Source organism: Clavelina lepadiformis, chromosome 6 (assembly GCF_947623445.1).
Source record: "Clavelina lepadiformis chromosome 6, kaClaLepa1.1, whole genome shotgun sequence".
In the NCBI taxonomy this organism is placed as follows: Eukaryota; Metazoa; Chordata; class Ascidiacea; order Aplousobranchia; family Clavelinidae; genus Clavelina; species Clavelina lepadiformis.
Genome location: NC_135245.1, coordinates 1735679 through 1754398, shown reverse-complemented (window position 1 = coordinate 1754398; position 18720 = coordinate 1735679). Strand labels below are relative to the sequence as shown.

The 18720-nt window shown below is 35.6% G+C and overlaps 3 protein-coding genes across 3 annotated transcripts; 1 reads left to right on the top strand and 2 right to left on the bottom strand.

Annotated features, from left to right (window-relative positions):
• Positions 1 to 77: 77 nt before the first annotated feature.
• LOC143462712 (TBC1 domain family member whacked-like) lies at positions 78 to 6863 on the bottom strand. Its single transcript, XM_076960964.1, has 9 exons — positions 6032 to 6863; positions 5152 to 5251; positions 4847 to 4954; positions 3963 to 4184; positions 3682 to 3747; positions 3329 to 3518; positions 2998 to 3152; positions 1685 to 1861; positions 78 to 1565 (listed from the first exon to the last, which is right to left on the bottom strand). The coding sequence occupies exons 1-9, from the start codon at positions 6169 to 6171 to the stop codon at positions 1254 to 1256; spliced, it is 1470 nt and encodes a 489-aa protein (XP_076817079.1). The 5' UTR covers positions 6172 to 6863; the 3' UTR covers positions 78 to 1253.
• A 795-nt stretch (positions 6864 to 7658) lies between these two features.
• LOC143461744 (aspartate dehydrogenase domain-containing protein-like) lies at positions 7659 to 9729 on the top strand. The gene has a single exon (XM_076959590.1). The coding sequence runs from the start codon at positions 8761 to 8763 to the stop codon at positions 9607 to 9609; it is 849 nt and encodes a 282-aa protein (XP_076815705.1). The 5' UTR covers positions 7659 to 8760; the 3' UTR covers positions 9610 to 9729.
• Positions 9730 to 9835: 106 nt separating this feature from the next.
• LOC143461743 (uncharacterized) lies at positions 9836 to 18720 on the bottom strand. Its single transcript, XM_076959589.1, has 19 exons — positions 17957 to 18720; positions 17764 to 17837; positions 17545 to 17609; positions 16560 to 16715; positions 15959 to 16058; positions 15656 to 15740; positions 15449 to 15566; positions 15182 to 15307; positions 14904 to 14987; positions 14329 to 14417; positions 14109 to 14217; positions 13898 to 13969; positions 13520 to 13683; positions 13245 to 13299; positions 12715 to 12841; positions 12391 to 12460; positions 12134 to 12212; positions 10957 to 12006; positions 9836 to 10760 (listed from the first exon to the last, which is right to left on the bottom strand). The coding sequence occupies exons 1-19, from the start codon at positions 18050 to 18052 to the stop codon at positions 10567 to 10569; spliced, it is 2913 nt and encodes a 970-aa protein (XP_076815704.1). The 5' UTR covers positions 18053 to 18720; the 3' UTR covers positions 9836 to 10566.

Below are 18720 nucleotides of genomic sequence, written 5' to 3'. Positions count from 1 at the left end.
CATTGCCAAGATATTCTAGCATTTCAAACGCAGAAAAGAAGTATGGTAGCAAAGACAATCAGCTCAAACAATCCTGACACGATTAATATGTTTTATTTTCATATCATATTTTGGCGATATAATCAATCCCAAACACAAAGCTCTCCAAGGCACCAATATATGGAGTCAATTTATTGCACCTGAAGGTTGGTCATAACTAAGTTAGTTTTGAAAGTGGAAAAAAGATTGAAACGATATATAAGTAATTACGTGTAGATATATCAGGAAGATTATTTCTCGGTATTTACATTAACTTATGAAATTTTCTAAATGAATAAAACATGAGGAATATACGTATTCTACATACAAGGAAACAACAAAAAACGATTCAAAGTTAAAAGCTTCACTGAAACTTTGGAACTTTGCTAAAATAGGTCATTTATAAACACCAAGCGTGTGAAGGTTAATCTTGAATAGGAAGTTATTTAGCAATCTTCCTATTTATAACCATTGAGGAGTAATGACACAATTAAATTATGAAAAACTGATGACTCAAATGATTAAAAGAAAACATGACCAAAAATACGATATTAATTATGCGGTGTGCAAGCACTATACTGATAAGAATTGGATGAACAGTGACTACAAATATACAGAAAATTACTTTTGCCTTAACAGAAAAATCACAGTAACAGCATTTAAGACGATATACAAAAAGAAATAAATTTCATAAAAAGTAATTTTTACTTTTCTAACTATACTAAAACAGCATATCAATTGTACAACACAATTCCAGCAATCATTGATAGGAAGTATATTAGGCTAGTCGATTTAAATTTCTAACTTGATAATATATAAGGGTGTATTTATATTCTTTTCGTGCAAAGCAAATCTATCTAATCAACAGAACATTTTCACTTGATGCTGGTGGATTGTCAATGAACACTGCACTAGTAACGACTATTGAAATCATTTACTGCATTAGAAACTCACGCAATCTGTTACAAAAAACCAGCATTCATTCTCGAAGAAAAAAATTTGCAAACGGCTTCAATTGCAACAAAGAAATACAACCTGCATGAAACTACATCTGTAACTACAAAAAACTTCTGTGATTACACCAATGAACTGGTTGATAAAACAATTGCATGCAATGTGGTTTACATGGTTTAAAAGTTAGTTAACTAGTTCAGTAGTTGTTTTATTGATTCAAAGATTTTGATAAATAATGTCGACGACGACAGAAACGTTAATGCAAGGACCTCAGTAAATCATCACAAAGCTGAACCTTTGGTCTTAACTTGTGCCCCTGCTCTTGAGCTGGGTGAAGCGTTATCTGATTCATTCAAGTGGATTTCTGGCAATGATTTTGCCGCGTTTCTATCCTGTGATTGTTTGCCTTTAACGGACCCGTTTGCAGTGTAAAGCAAATGATTGTCATCTGAATATTTTTTAAATTCCGTTAACTGAACCGGTCCATTCTGTTGGGCCTTTGGTGGAGACTTTTTGGGCCTTAAAGTGTTTTTTTCATATTCTGCCGCTTGCTGTAACATTTCAGGTGTATTTACACTCACAGTGTTGAGTTTCTGGCAAAAAAATAAAACACACGATTGAAATTTCGTCGAATAAAAACAGCTTGTTTTTTCCTATAACTTCACATGAAATTTCTAAAACCAAAATAAAACTTAATTTCAGATGATTGTACCTTTTTGGTTTTTATAGCGCTTGGCTGACTCACACTTCTGCTTCTGGAGTGGGTTGGTGTATATCTGAAGAGTCGCTTCACGTCTTTGGCCTCACTTGGGTGCTGCTTCTTCCAAATTTTCTGCTGACGTTTGTGTTCAGCTTCCAAATCTTCTTCATCGATTTTTAAGTTTATGATCTGAGAGTTTATGAAAAATATGTTACGAGAAAATAGTCAGAAAATGAAGAACGGAGGATTTTTTAGTTTTCACCATGTTTAAATTGGGTATAGTTTCTTTTCTGCTCAACTGATGTTTTGGACACAGTAAAAATATATATATTTTTGAATTATGTCATTTTAAGATTGCAACCCTTCGCTGAAGTTTCGACAGAGGTGCATTTTAAATACGATTTCAAGTGTACATGCTAATGTGCTGGCATGGCCAGCTATAAAACAGTAAAGGCAAAAACTTTGTCATTAGCATACGCTGGTGAACAGAGTGTGCTTTTAAAGTGTGGGTAAAATGACCAAAGATGAACCACATAGAATAAAGATTCGCTGCGTTGTTCATCCAGAAAATATTCATCCTTACATTGTGTAAAAGAATTGTTGCTATTGCTCCAGACAAATAAATAACAGCCAAAGCAAAGGTCAAAGGGTAAGTGCTCCCATGTCATAATTGCCGATTAGGTGAAAGAATATTATGCAATGGACAAACTACCAGGTATAAAAAGTAAGATTTCGTATAATTTCAATCGAATCAGGATGAATCAGTCGAGTGGATATCAACATGGAATTATTTGTTATCATTGGGGTGGAATGCACCTGAATGAAACTCTTAAACAAACTAAAATGGACCTTTGTTGCTAATAAATTGAAGCCACAAGTTGATTTTAGCCAACTAAGTATATGTTGAAAAGTATTTGGACCAGCTCCTTCCCTACATAGGGATATTAAAATCAGAACTTACTACAACAAGTGCCTGATTAAAAATCATATTTGATAGAAAACAAAATAAATATTAAAATTTGTGTTTTTCTACAACATTTCTTTTTCTTGGGCCAACAGGCCTCAAAACAATTTCATGATTCAAAAAACTTCCAGATTCTATCAGTGTGCCTAAATAGTGCCCAGAAAGTCCACAAACTATATTTAATTCAAAACTGATAGAATTGAAATAATTAATTTTCATTCTATGTGGGGTGAGTGCATTTAAAAAAAATGACTGTAGAAAAAGTAATCAATGTAAAGACTCTTCCAAACCAACATCAATTTAGTTTAAGAAAATTAGCAAAAATGAACACATGCATCTAAACTAATGCAGGATGCTTTACTTGAAACATGAGTCGTTCGGGCTGCATAATAACCATGTCAATCCCTCTTAACCGCTCCATGGTCTCATATAAGCCCGGCAATTTTTTTAAAGTTTGTGGTTGCCCAATAGTAGAACGAAGCAGCACAAGTCCACAACGAAAAATGATTTTAATACCTGCAAGGAAATGGTTCAGTAAATTTTATTTTGTAGAACATCCAAAATCTTTACGGTATTAAACTACTTTAAATGCTCAAAGCCAAATAGCATGCACAGCATAAATGATAGTTGCAAAAGGTTTTACTCCATTGCTCAATCATTTCACAAATGTATCATTTGTTTATAAAACCTGCCTTCACAGAAAAACATGTCCCACAGACGTAGAACTGACGGCCAGGGCAGAGTTCGAGAAAAAATACACATAAACCACTCTGTGCAGTAAAGCATGGGAGACACGTTGTGCTTCTCTAGATGCTTGTAGGCGTATGGCGCAACTTTTTTCAATAGACCTTGCATGATGTTCCCATCAACTTGGACCACTTCCTATGACAATACAGTTAAGTCAGTCAGCGAGTGGCTAGAGTAGACGTCAGATGACAAAGTACACATCAAAATTCAGAGTTTTGGCAAAATTCAGTGTAATCAAACACAACTACTAACTAATCACTCAATAACCTGTGGTCATTTTTGAATATGTAATACTCACCAAGCCTGGGCTATAATAGCCAGGAATGTAATATTCAAACATGGCAACCATGCACCAGAAAGCCTCCTAGAAAATGATAAGTAACAATGGGAAATAATTATAAGGCATACCATGTAAGGATGGACTAAGATTTGTTTTATTTCGCACAATTGGTATTTGAATGAATAATATCATGTAACCAACAGAACTCTTTGGTATAAACAATAAATGGCATAAAGAATGATAATTTTATGATTCATTTTCAATCAAACAAAATTTCAAACAACATCATAAGTGCAAACCTCAGCCGGCATATGCATCAGCAAAACAGCAGCGACAGGAGCTTGGGCTTGGCAGTATCCATCACCTCGGTTATAGTTTGAGTAAGCATAGAGCACGTCGTGGAGGTCTTGTTGACCAGTTCCCCCTCTCTGGGCAAACATTTCGTGGAAGGGGAACTGCCTGTGTAAGTCTTTCTCAATACATTCAACATCATGCTGTGTTGCTTCCATGTTTAATAATTCCTGAAGAGAATCAATCACACAAAGTCACAAGTTATTCTGAGCTGAGTTAAAATTTATCCAATTCTACTGTAATAATGAAAAGGTGGGTTTTCAAAAGCTAGACATATGTTTACTTGGGTCAAACTTTCAAAATTATTTAAAAACTTACTTAGTTTGCATACAATTACAAAACAGAGTCAGCCTGATGAATTACATTATGTTAATGAAAAATATATATCTCATTATAGCGAATCAAAAAGCAAAAAATGTTCACATAAATTTATATAAACATAAAACATCTGTTATAATTCCATTAATATATTTCAATGAGGATGGTTGGCACAGCTAAATCTTCAAAAGTATAGTAAAAGTGGCTATACAATTACATATTATACTTTTAAGTGGTTATAGTTGTAATAATAAACTGCTTTCTATAGGAATGTGATTTCCTTGCGGTAAACAAAAACATATTTTGTTGTCTCTTGAGTAATTCCTAAACAAAACTTTTTTGAGAAAAAAGTTTAATTGTTCAAAACAAACCATGCGAGAATAAAAGCACCACATTGTGTTATTTGTGCGTTAAACCAAAAATCATGTGTATAGGCTTCTGTGAGGCAGGTACACTTTTAATGACCTTAATAGGAGAAATAAGCTGACCACAAAGCTTTTCAGATTTTACTAACTTGGTATTGTTTTGGTTGCTGTGAGTGAAGTTGCTTGCTGCCACATAGTAGCTGCCAGGCTCGACCACGCAAAGATGATGGAATCCCCTTTCGGCATCTTTGTTTAACCTTAAGTTTAACATATTCAACGACAAACCATAACCACAACATTCATTACCACATCACATCATGATTGTTTCTGTTAACTATCTGCCAGGACTCCAGAGTTAAAAAAATCATTGCAAGTATGTACGATATTTCTATATAGTATACAGATTAAATTAAAATGACATTATAATAAAAATTAAAACAGGAAGAAGTCTCACTTTAGGGAATTTCTTGGACATCCATTTATTCCAATTATCAAGCATACGCAGCCACTTGCTCTCTCGTTCTCTGAGTTTTGCTGCTGAAATATCTTCAGAACTAAAAACAACAGAACATATTTAGTTAATCCATATTACATTTAATTGTATAACGTAAAATGAAAAAAAAATGTGCTCAGTGATTACACGCACTAGTGGTGATATATTGAGCTTCCAATTTAGTATGTGTAATTAATACTAACGGAAGATTTGCTAAATTCAGTTAAAGATATAAAAAACAAAGTTCATAATAGATTTTATTGCAAGCTTGTGAGTGAATAAAGCAAAACAGTTTTATAGGGGCTGATAAAGGAAACACATGAAATCGTTCAACTTGAGAAGTCATATGTACGAAAACATTTTTTCACCAGGTATGTGCAATGCTTCCACTGGTAATGGAGGGTGAACATTTACTGTTATCGTTATTATCAATCAGCTAATTACTTCCACAAAATGTCTATCTAAACTTGCTTTACAGTATCCTTGCACTTTAAGCAAGATAAAGTGCAAGGATACTATATAATACTATATTATATGATACTACATTGTAATTACCACTTTAACAGCACAAAGCACACTAAAAACAACTGCTCCTGACTTCTTTTTTAATACCAGTAACTGCAATATGGTATAGCCAAACATATAGGTATATATATATATATATATGTAACGCCACTTGAAGTGACAGAATATTGAGGCATAGCACGTTGATACCACACATATCCTTACTATTCTGCCAAGTTAAGTAGAGCCATTGAATCAATACTTCCACTTAAGAAAATTGACAAAGTACTTTATACACAAAGTACTAAAACCGATACAAAGAAATGAATTGTCTCACTCTGGATCGGTGTATTGTGTGCCCCCAGTAAAACCGTATTTGTCTGTTTCAACGTCTGTTTTGCTGGTACTTGGATAATCGTCACTTTCGGCTTGAGAAGGGATATCAGAAAATCCTTCAGGCTCCATTGTTAGTGACATCGTGGAAAGGTGAGTCAACCTTTGCACGTTTCTCAACAAGATGTTTAAAGCATTGGTTGACTGGTTTATGATACCAGAACAAAATGAATTTCTTTACCACACTTTCTATACTACAACTGCTCAAAAAACATTCTTTTCAGCTTTTATGGTTACATTATTTTTTTCACTAATTTGAAACATAAAATTTATATGGGTTGCTTGAAGACAAGATTAGAAAGTGTTCTGACCTAGTTTAATGCTCATCATGAGAATTAAAATTAATATCCGCCAATTTTTTGATAAATAAACATTTGTCAGCCAAGGTTGCCCTACTGGAAAGTTAGCTTTCAGTATGCGAGATAAATGTGCCAATAAATGTACTGCTCAAATCTGTAACATAGAATACAAGGCAAAAACGGCAATTTTGTCCCAGAAAATTGGCGCAGAGAAATTCGGCGCATCATAAACTTTCCTGGGGTCTAGTACACAAATGCATAACCAGATGACGTCACAATTTGAGTAGCTGGGGTCTAGTATACAAAGGCATCCTGTGTTTGTGCACTTGTGTACTAGACCATTTTCCTGTATAGGGCTAGGCTATTGTCCTAGTTGTTCGTATAGCCTACTGGCAAATACAAAGCCTGTAGCCTACACAACATAAGCTGAATACGGATACGGGAGTACCTGTATTCTTTTAATACTGGTACAACGCTAGGCCTATAAGTCTGTTTTGTTTTCAGAGTATACGTCATATACCGTACTCATATTGTAGTCTGTGCCAGTCATTGGGTCAATATATTCGGGGTTGCGCATAGTATAAAAATTAGACAATTGTTCTGTTTGTTATTCATCAACTAACAAAAACATTCAACAATTTGACCAAGGCTATACTTATATTTTACTAAACATTAACTAGGCCTATTCAATTTCAAACCAAACAAAACGAACCAATATAATCGTTTTACTGACTCTAATATTTTATCAGTAATGAAAAGTGCAGGTAACAGTGCGTTATGCAGAAAAATCTTTTTGACATATGATGTTTTATCGCCACAGTACGACTTGCTTCATATTTTACTTGTGGTCATCGCATAGAAGACTCATAGGGTATAAAAAAAATAGCGACAGATCATAGCTTCACAAAATGCATGAATCTAAGAAATAATTAATGGCGAAAAATAAACAATACCATCACAAAAATTGATATACTGTACTTATAAAATAAATATATAAATTCCGTACTTGGAAATTGGGGACGCATAAAACAAAACGTTAACTCATTGGATTTTTTTAAACCGGAAGAAAAAGCAACAAAAATATTTAAACCAAAAATAAACAGACAGAATAATTAAGCCCAAACAAGAAAAGAAAAAATTGTTTTATTTTTAACAAGATTTTGTCAAAATAATTCCATGAAAAAATCTTTGTGTGCCAGAAAAGAAACTAACCAACACAAATGGTTTTGTAATGAAAAGTGGTATATGGTACCTTAACCTGTAAGGTTTACCCACTTTAATACAAAGTATGTTTACTTGTGTATATCTTAACAGTGAACTTTGATAGACTTCAGCAATAATGACACAGGAATGACTACTGTATAATCTGATTATATTTGAAGCTTCTTTGAACGAATACATCGAGATAGAACATTGTGACAGCTACATAATAAAGTCGACCACTTTCTAGGGTTAACTTCGTAGACTGTTAAGTGACGACTGATAATTCGTAATGCACGCACAGTAAGAGGGAAGCAATCGATTACGTCACGCAGTGTTATGCTTTGCTGATTCGATAGACGAGAATTCTATGTCGTACACAATTTTATATTACATTAATTGATATATTTATCACAGTTTAAACAAAAAAGCAAACCAAATATTTACATTTTTAGAATACCGATTTTCAAAATAGATTGACTAGACCAGTCCTAGAGCGAAGCCTTTTAGCCGATAAGCCTATAGAAGTCCGTTAAAAGTTGAAATGGTCATTTTCACAACACGTTTACATTGTTTCAAGTTAAACATAACTTACTAGATGCTAGAATTCAGGACATTAGAGCACTTTTTAGAATTATTTCCCGACTTGATTTCAACACCGAAATTCTGGACGTATGGCTACCCTAAAATAGAAACACATGATAAATAAGAAGAAAGTATTAAAAACCATAATTTAACAAATGATAAAATAAAAATTCTCACAAAATTTGTCCTGCACATAGCTGCACAAATATTATGCACACAGCTGCACATACTGTAACCGCAAACGCTGCAGCAAAATAGACCAGGTGACTCATGCTGTAGTGTAGACTGTAGAGAGTCGTGTCCTGTTTTTTCGATTCAGAATTGTTGATAATTAATCGTATTTGGGTAACGAAAGTGCACTAACTAATTTGAGATGTACAGAAAAAACTCAGCGATTCACCTACACGCTGTTCATACATTTTTTTAAACAAAAATTGTCTTTTCTTACCTTTTAGTCAAGTAGACAGCGTCTTTGTAGTGTTTGTGGACTTTAAACATTTAATCCACAAAACACGGACAGCGCATTTCTTTTTGCATAGATTGTTTTGTACACAACACGAACACTGTAGAAAGTTCAGAAATATCTGAAATGAGAGTTGGCATAGTCGGTTACGGTAATCTTGGAAAATTCCTGGTTGATTTAATTTTAAGAAATGGCAGCAAACATGAACTGGAGCTCGACTTCATTTGGAATCGCACTTACACTAAGTTTGACGAGTCAATACCAAAAGAACTAATATTAACTGATCTTAAAAATGTAGTCGGTAGATCTGTGGACCTCATTGTAGAAGTTGCCCATCCTGGAATTTCCAAGGAATATGGCAGTTTGTTTTTGACTGTGGCTGATTATTTTGTTGGGTCTCCAACAGCATTTGCAGATCCTCAAGTTAATATGTCACTCCGAGAGGCTGCACTTCGTCATCAACATGCTGTGTATATCCCAAGTGGAGCATTTTGGGGAGCTCAAGACATTCAGAAAATGGCCAATATGGAATCTTTGCATGGCTTGACAGTTACAATGAAAAAACATCCATCATCCTTTAGATTGGAGGGTAAACTGAAAGTAGTTAACGATAAACTCATGCAAGATTCTCCAGCAACTGCAGCAGTTACTTTATATGATGGTCCAGTGAAAGAACTCTGTTCGTTAGCTCCTAACAATGTCAACACCATGGCTGCAGCTTCTATTGCCGCTCATAATTTGGGTTTTGATAAAGTAATCGGTCGACTTGTTGCAGATCCAAGTCTAAAAAAGTGGCATGTTGTGGAAGTAGATGTCACTGGTAACACAACTGCTGATGGCAATACTTTCAGTGTCAAATCTGTGAGAAAAAATCCTGCTGCTCCTGGTGCAGTGACTGGAAGTGCAACCTTTCATTCTTTCTGGAACAGTCTGCTTCTTGCCAGAAGGCAGGGGCCAGGTATACATTTGTGCTGAAGCTGCTGTCATATAAGTGCACTATTTCATCACCTTAACCACCATGCAATGTGTTGAATTGTCTTTTTGTTTGTCTGTAATGCCTCTCTGTTATTTTAATTACAACCTGCAACTAGTTGGGGTGTTAGTAAAACAGTGTTTAGCCATGCTGTGATCCGTAACCTTTTTGACACAAGCAATCTTGCAAATTCATCAATGTACGCTTGCTCAAGTCAAGATGTCAGTGTGATTTTCAACAAAAGTTTATTATTGGTAAATGAAAGAATCCAGGAACTCATGCTTTTGCTTTAAACATTAACGAAAGATAATCCAAGGATTGTGAAATTGCTAACCATCATTCACACCTACGTAAGCATGTGTTTAAATGACAAATGATTTTTAAAGACCACAGTAAAGGCAAGAAATTTCAAAGCAGTAGAAAGCTCAATGTACAACTACAATGCTTATGGTGATTTACACACAGTATGCTTAAACAGAAACAAAGCAATTATCTGTTAAAGTAGTCGGGCTCAGCCTCAAGAGTCATTACAGACACACACTTGTTACCTCACAAAATGTTTGTATACTGCACAGACACTTAGTACTACACAACCAAAATAACACCACTTAACAATACGCAACACAGTAGAAATGTGGTGGTAGATGATGATAGGTTAGAGCACCATTGATGTACTATCACAAGACAGTCCATATACATTTCATGAGCTTGCGCGATGTACTGTTAATAGTCATGCAGTTGCTCATGTGTAGTTTTTACTGGAAGGACTGGGTCCTTGGCAGCGAATGGTTTTGATGTAAGAGCTATATAGGTACATGGCACAAATGAAAAATAAATACAGATCTGTGAAAATGTTTTGTACACCTCCCGCCGAACGTTGTCATGACTTGTGTAGAAATCTGTGAATCCATGCAACATAAGTCATTGAACTTTTTACACTAACTACATGTTTACAACAATCAGTGCTTGTTGATGTCGGCGCTGTGTAAATTGCTGCCTATTTTTGCTGCCGTCTGTCCTGTCAGCTGGGATACTGGTGGAAACTGAGACTGCCGAAGAACATCGTGACTGAACCACTGTGAGAGGGGGTTGGTGAATTGCGATCGATCTGATCCCGATGGGTCGACACCAGCCGCTCCAGGGTGGTTCGAGGCTAAGCATAGAGATTCTGGGTTAACGTTGGCTAAAATAAACAGTTGCTGACTTGTTATTTAACTCAACCTTAGTGGGGTTGAATAAAAAGTTTAAAACACATTGAGTTTACAGGGAACCAAAATACAGGTAATTGTATTTGCAGTGGTTAACTTCACCTGGAAGCACAAAACTAAAAACAAAACACAATCGCTTACCTATCCGCATGTTTTGGACACTCTGTTGCAACTTGGCTGCGTCCTTTGCTGATGCCAGCTGTTGTTTCTGTGCGAGGGCGGCCATGACAGCCTGTTGTTGCTGTTGTTGGGCAGCGGCTACATGAGTTGCATAATACTGATGTTGCATTTGTAACAGCAGTGCTGGATGCGGGGCTGGAGTCTGTACGAGGTGCGGTAAGTGGGGTGAAGCCATGGCAGCCGTCAGCATGTGGGGTGCGAGATTGGGTGACACGATGGGTACAACTGGTGACATAATTTGCGGGTGAATGGGCATCACGTTATGCGGAAGAATACGCGATTGTGTAGATGATGCCTGAACGGCGCCTGCGGTCGATGGGTAACTGGATGACACGATATTACGAAGCATATTACCATCATTATAAGCCTGTATAGCAGTAGGGGCAGTTTTATCAGCAAGGAGTGCTAAGGCATTAGCACTCGTTGAGTTTGCAGTGTTAGGCAGTCGTAAGTCTCTGTTTGATGACAGCAGTCCATTTAAATAAGCCTCACTTGAACTACTGACACTTCTTTGCGCACTATTTAATGTATTTGCCGACTGCAGACTTGTTTTTGAAGTGTTTGGTCCAGTGTCAATTGGCTTAAAATTTCGTGTATCGATATTCATTAGTTTTGCAATGTCTTTTTGACTATTTTGATTTTGAACCATGGAAATGACTAGTTCCTGCTGTTCGAGGGTGAGTTGCTTTAGTTGTTCCTCGGTCACCCCGGCTTTTGCCAGCATGTGCGCTATAGCAAGTGAACTGTTCATTAAACTGCTATTCTGAGCCATGCCCGAGTAGCTTTTGTTTTTCGACGATTCCGCTGGTGCTGATTGCAAACGTTTAAGTTTCATTAATTTTTCCTTTTCAAGCATTGTCTGTTCGTTGAAAGCATTAGAAGCGTCTGCCTTAATACCTCCGTACAATCTTTCAGCAAGAATCGGGTTAATGCCGTGAATGTTACTTTCATCCTTCTTGCCCTTCAGCTTGGCAGCCAGGGACGCAGTCGCAGCGACCCTTTCATCGACATCTGAAAGCAAACGATTTCAGATTGCCCAATTGGTTAAGAAAATAAAACTTAAATTAGGTGGTTTACTTCACAGAAACAAATACATTTTAGCAGTATCATCGTGAAACCGCAAAAATCAAAAACATACCATTTGGGTAATAACCTTTATCTTGTAAAGTCTGTAATCTAGCCTTTGCGCTTTGGCCAGCAAATCCAGGCAAAATGCCCTAAATAACATGACAGTTGTTGCAAAAATTGCAGCCAGATAATGGTACGTGTTTTACGCTATAAATTCAAACCTAACATACTAAAAAACTGTATGGACAGTTAACTTTCATATTAGTAATTTCACTTGTTCAATACAAAAGATTTACAAAAAACACATTTCGTGCAGAATAAACTTACTTGATGAGAAAGCGTGTCTTGGTTGGGAAATATATTCGGGTTCAATTTTTGTTGTTGTTGCTCCATTTGTCTGCAAAAATCAATTCACAATCACTAAGTCGAACATGAAAGTCATGCACTGTCGAAAGCTGGCAAACAATTTCCAGAAAAGAAACAAATCATAAAATTCATATCACTCTAAAACTGAAAACTTTTAACCAATAATAAGTTAAATTAGCATAAACAAACAAGTTACAAGTTATGTACAATTAGGATGAACATATTCAGAAGATTGTTGAAATGTTTTGTGAAAATCAAGAATGCTCGTTTCAACTTTTTCACAACCTTAATTTTTGCTGGTAAGCGTCTTTTTGTTTCTCAAGCTGCTGCTTCAACATGTTGGTTTGAAGTTGGCTTAAACTGTTTTTCAAAGACTGATCAGTCATACTTTCTACGGATGTTAAATTGAAATCTGAAACATAAAAACAAAACCTGTCGGTTGGGAAATGAAGAAAAGCAATGCACATTGATGATAGGTTACTGGTCTTTAAACTCAATCCAGTACATTCAAAATACAGTGAATTCAAGCATTTTTATGACCGCAATGGTAAGTTTTAGACCCTAGATAATGTTAAGACAAACCGGCACAGCACGCACACTACATTCACTGAGTTGAACATAAATTATTAATGGAACTTTCCTCTGAGTGCATTAAGCAAGCTGTGGTTTTAAAATTTTGTGGAAAAACGTTTCTCCAACATAGACAGAAATCTGTCGTTATTCCTTCATTTCCAAATGATTTAACAAAAATTTGACCATATTTGCTACTTGTTTTACTCTAGAGCAATAATTTCAGATGGAACGTGACTAATTACCATCTCTTGACTGTGTGGCTTTCATCATCGATTGTAATGCTTGCATTTTTTGATTCTATGATAAAATAACATATTGTCATGGGATTAAAAGTCATGCTGTAATTTTTCCAATAAAGAACTTATGTGGCTCTTTTCCTATCCTAGCACACAAGTTCATTTAAACAACTTACACCATAACAAAGCCACAAATGTTTGTAAAATATAAGCATAAGACAATAGTCCAAGTTCAGTAATGTCTTTAAAAGTCCACTTAGTTGACGGTGGCTTTTACTTACCCGTTGTTGTATCTGTTCTTTTACTTTATCTGAAGCCCGAATTGAAGCAATTAACCGGTTAAATGCATCGGTGCCATGCAGGTCTGATGACCCGCCACCTGAAGATGCAGGTTTGTTTTCAACATCTGGCTGTTTAATGAGTCCAATAGGCTCGTTATTCATTGCTGCAGTATAACAATGTTAAGTTGATTACTGGATGGAAACTTAATACATGTAACTAGTTTTTCCCCATAAAAAACCTCAACATGACGATATGTAATTACAAAAGGTTTTATGAAGACCCAATCGATGCCGGCATCTCTATGACACATAACACCCACTGACTAATAATTTTAATACTTTTACATTTCATGTAATTTGACAATGGTCATAACATACTTGATGTGACTGAATCGTTTTTATCAGGAGGCTCTTCGGTTGCTTCTAATGCAAGTTTTTCAGCCAAGGAAACTGCATCAAAACAATGCACAAAATCACCAGAATCCCATGTTAGTTGCCAATTTTAACTCACTTTATTTAATTAGCTTAGAATAATGATTTTAACAATATTCGATGAACACTATATTAGCTTGTTTTTACACCAGTATACCTGAATCAATGTCAGGCATAGATGTAGCATCCATACTAAACCATCGGCTGAACCTGCTGCCCTGACTAATTTCGTTATCAATCCCTTGACCATGGTCAGGCTTTTCAACCTAAACAAGCATTTGTCAGAGCAGCAAAAATGGAGTTGTCTGCCTTTTTAAGGAAGAAATTCTGTAAAGCATATTTCTCCAGAAGTAGATGTTATATGGCAAATAATGTACTTCGGTAGCAGCATTGGAAGATTCTTTTTCTTTCTTATCTTCAACTTCAGTGCAAGTGTCCTTTTTAACAGGCTGAGGTTCTTCTTGATCTAAGAAAATGTCATCAATTATTTCAACGAAAGAAAACGCCAAAAGCAGAGCTTTAATCAACATGTTTTCTTTTTACACATAACAACCAATGTTGGTGAATTTGCAAAAAGGCAAAGCTAAACTCCAGAGTTCATATTTGAAATTACGTTGACAAGCTGAATAATACATAAGCAAATGTGCTAATACAAGGATATACAGCAGTGGTCTTTAACCTTTTTTGTGAAATCACCCCCTTTTCGGAGTTCTGGGTCAAAATTGCCCCTACGATTATTTTTCTACGAATGTATTTGCTTCTTGCGATGTACAAAATGCTTTGAAATTATCACAAAAAAGAAAGAACAATCAGAAACAAAGCAAGTATGACCTTATGCAATACTAGCGCGATAAGTAACAGATACATAATTATAAAATCACAACTTGAAAGGCAATGATAACAGCGTCTTCCACCCTTTAAAGACTAAATCTCCCCCCAACTTCAAACTTACTGGTAACAGACTCTTCCTCCAGAGGGAGTTCTTCTGCTGTAGATGGAATCTTTTCATCATCATCTTCTAGAGCTCCAAATGTATCTTGGGCAGAAATATTTCAAAATGAATCAAAAGTGAAATAGAAATTTCACAAACGACTTAGTTGGTCACAGAAAATGCATAGATTCTCCTATAGTTGTATGTATCGTGTAACTGCGAATAGGATAATAGTAGGCATGGCCACTTATGCAATTAACCCAAAAGGTTCTGCTTCAAATAGCTACGACTCCTCTCACTTGGTGATTCATCTTGCTCCGAAGACTTTTTATCTTCCTTTGAACTCTTGGTCTTTCGCTTCCCCGGAACGTCATCCATGGGGATCTCTCCTCCCATCCAGCTGAAGTCACCAGGATCATCGAAACCTAAGTCCGTGGATCACACATAGAGATTAAAAATGCAGGCACTGCAATTCGGATCTCACAAAGCGGCCGTTACCACACATGGCAATTTGCTTTCTACTCTATACAGCAAACATTATATTGTCTGCAGTGTAAGTCTGTCACCTTGGAGCTCTATTGTGTCAAATTGTGACTTGGGGCCGTGACTGATCCATTCCGGCTCCAACTCCTGGTAAGTTTTGTTGTCACGGTACTCCCTATCATTATTGTATCTTCTGCTATTCTATTAATATTAAGCAAATTATTAATTTTAAGCAATAGCAAAACCTTAAAACTAAACAGCAATTTATCAACATGCGACATGCGACATACGAATTTTTTGTAATCCTGTCTTGGCCTTCTGTATGATTCAGGTTTTTCAAAACTTCGTTTGTTGTTGTCTAAATCTCTCCGTGGCCTATAAAATTCATTTAATCCAATCATATTACACCCACCATTTTCAATACAGTATATGTTCATTGTTCAGTCTTAATGGGTCACACAGCTTTGTCAAAAAAGATATAAGGCACGACAGAAGGTCCATTACATGAATTATATTAATTATAACAGCCTCTTAACAGTGGTACAATATATTATTATCTTTATTTAATGCTGATCAGGCCAAAAAACACCTACCATTCACTACTGTCATGTTGTACACTGTGGAAGCGTTTTATGCTGGAGGGGTGTGATTCTGTTTCATGTGAAAGCTGTCTTGTCAATTTTACTCGACTTTCTAAAAAGTGATTTGTTGAACGATAAAACTGTTGCTGTCAATGATATGAAACATAGTTTAACACACAATACCACACCTGGGGCAGTTTCTCTATGGTGTATGAATAATAAAAGAGCATGTCTAATCAGAATGCGACATGGGAAAACGTAAATATATTTCTATCAGAATATTCTCGCTACATAAGAAATTGCGATGTAAAAATTAGATTTTTTCAATAATTCCAAAATTTTGCGATAATTCTGAGAGTTTGTGCATTAATAAAGAATAAAGCAGAATTTAGATTATTCCAAAGTTTGAAAATAAGGTAGGTGACCAATAACATGCTTAAAATTTCTTAAATTATCCACAAAAAACAAACAGAAGCACAATATACAACAACGCTCTTTTTAACCAAGCACCAGAAAGATTATTATTATTATTATAACACAGAGCTAAATAGATGTTTAGTAAATGTTGAACCAAATATGGTCATGCACAATCAGCCAATCAATAACATCAAACCTGATAATTTTGGATTAGGGAGAAGCCCAGATCTAGAGAAAGCAGACAACGACTTCTCCTTCGATGCGACATGGCAACCTCCTTGGAAACTTCTTCGTTGCGGACCGAGCACTACGTTACTATCTCCTTCGTCGTAATTGTCGTACCGCCGTGAATCTAAACGAATGGTATTTTAATTAAAACTTATTTAATTTGACAGTACCAACACTTTTCAGAACGAATCCATCAAACAGCAATGAATTTTTCGTTTTTGATTATGAGAAAGTAATTCATGCAAAGTTTAAAAACTGGTAAAAAGAGATAAAAAAATCATATATATATATTTAAAACTATAAATTTAAAACTGGAGTTACATAAACCTATTCAGTGTGGAGAACCTCACCTTTAAAATATTAATTACACATAAATATATAAATAAAAAATTTAAGCAATGCCATTTGAAATTTATTAGGCTCATTGCTCAGCTAACAGCCATATGGAGAGCCTATCTTAAATCATGGGTCACAATCTAATCATGTTGTTTCTGCCTGTCACTGTCCTGATAGTGGTTGAATATAAGAATATTTTGCCCATAATTGGGGACATTTTTAAAAAAACTAGATTTGCTCCAGTTTAGTTTGTTGACAATCACTGACATCTGTAAATGTTTTGGGTGCAAACTACAACGAATAGGCTAAGAAATGCTGATAAATTGTGAAAACAACAACCGATTGGGGGGGGCCCAAATGCTGTGATGAATTGTTACAAAAAATTGAAAATTACTAAATTTGAAGACTTAAAAGATTCCAGGACTAGCAGAAGGTAGTAAATATTTACACAGCCTATCGTGCTTAATACAAAGCAAATAGCAATGTTATCAGCAAAATGTGTTTTGTGACAGGTAAAATTTGACCAATTTATACTCTATGTGAAAAGCAACCAACCATGCATAGAATATAACATTTATTTCAGTTAGTTTAATTAGTTAAATGTATAAACAGCTAACCTTCCTGCAATGAAGACGATGAAAATGACCTATGCCACTTTTCTGGATCCCACAAACCATCATTCCTGATAAATTTAAACACAAAATTAACCAACTATTTAAAACAGAAATTACCCAGACGCTTTGGGTTACAACGCATAATCCTTAAATAGCACTAATCACTTGGCATAGAACATTATTAATGAAATCACTGAATGCAAAAAGGTTGCAATGACAAACCCAATGCAATTCGGGGAGAGGCAATCCGGTCGTGATCGACAAGGCGAGTTCTTTGAAAGAATTATTAACGTTTCCTGACAAAATAAAGGTTGGTGAATGATAAAAGACATATTAGCATACTGGGTTATACACAATTTTTTAGGATAACTCAAATGGGCAATGTGGTGTGGTTTAAATAATGGAAAATTCTCACCTTCGAATATGAGACTCGGTTATTCTTCTCTTTATTGGATCCATTATCCGACGAAAAACACAGCAATTTCTTTAAATCAATACTCCCTGTATCCATCCTAGTATAACATGTTTTCCTGCTAATTGTAAGTGAATAACACAACACCAATCATTAAATGAGACATGAGCAATATCATTCATTTAGAGTGTCAGCTACTTCCTGTAACAGCTACATGTAATTAGGGCTTCATGCACTTGTGAGTTTCGACACTCTGTAATGACATCAACAAGCCCTGAAACAAGACTAATTCGTGACATGTGATCTACAACAATTATCTTGACACAAATACATGCGCTAAGTTGTATGGCATTGAAGAGTCCACAAACTTTCTAATCCTGGGTGTCCTATCCAGATTTTACTCATTTTCTCCCAAATGAGTTTACAAAGTAAGCAATCGCGTTTCGAATCGGGATTAGTTTTTTATCAAAAATAACACTTCTCTAAGCTAAGCTGTAGTATTACATTGTAGGCTGGTTTCATTAATAAAATTTATTTGAATTTTCTGGAACGAACACAAAAAAATATATTTCAAGAACACTAATCAACTGGCATCAACAGCTTGTACTGTTCAACATTTCAAAGCAACTGTTTTTATCTCACCATCAGATTCAGCGTTGTTCCACACGTGGCATTTGATATTATCAACCTCCAACAGCACTGGTTGGCGACTGACTGTGTCAAATGTCCACATTGGTCCAGACAGCAAACATCACAACATATATATT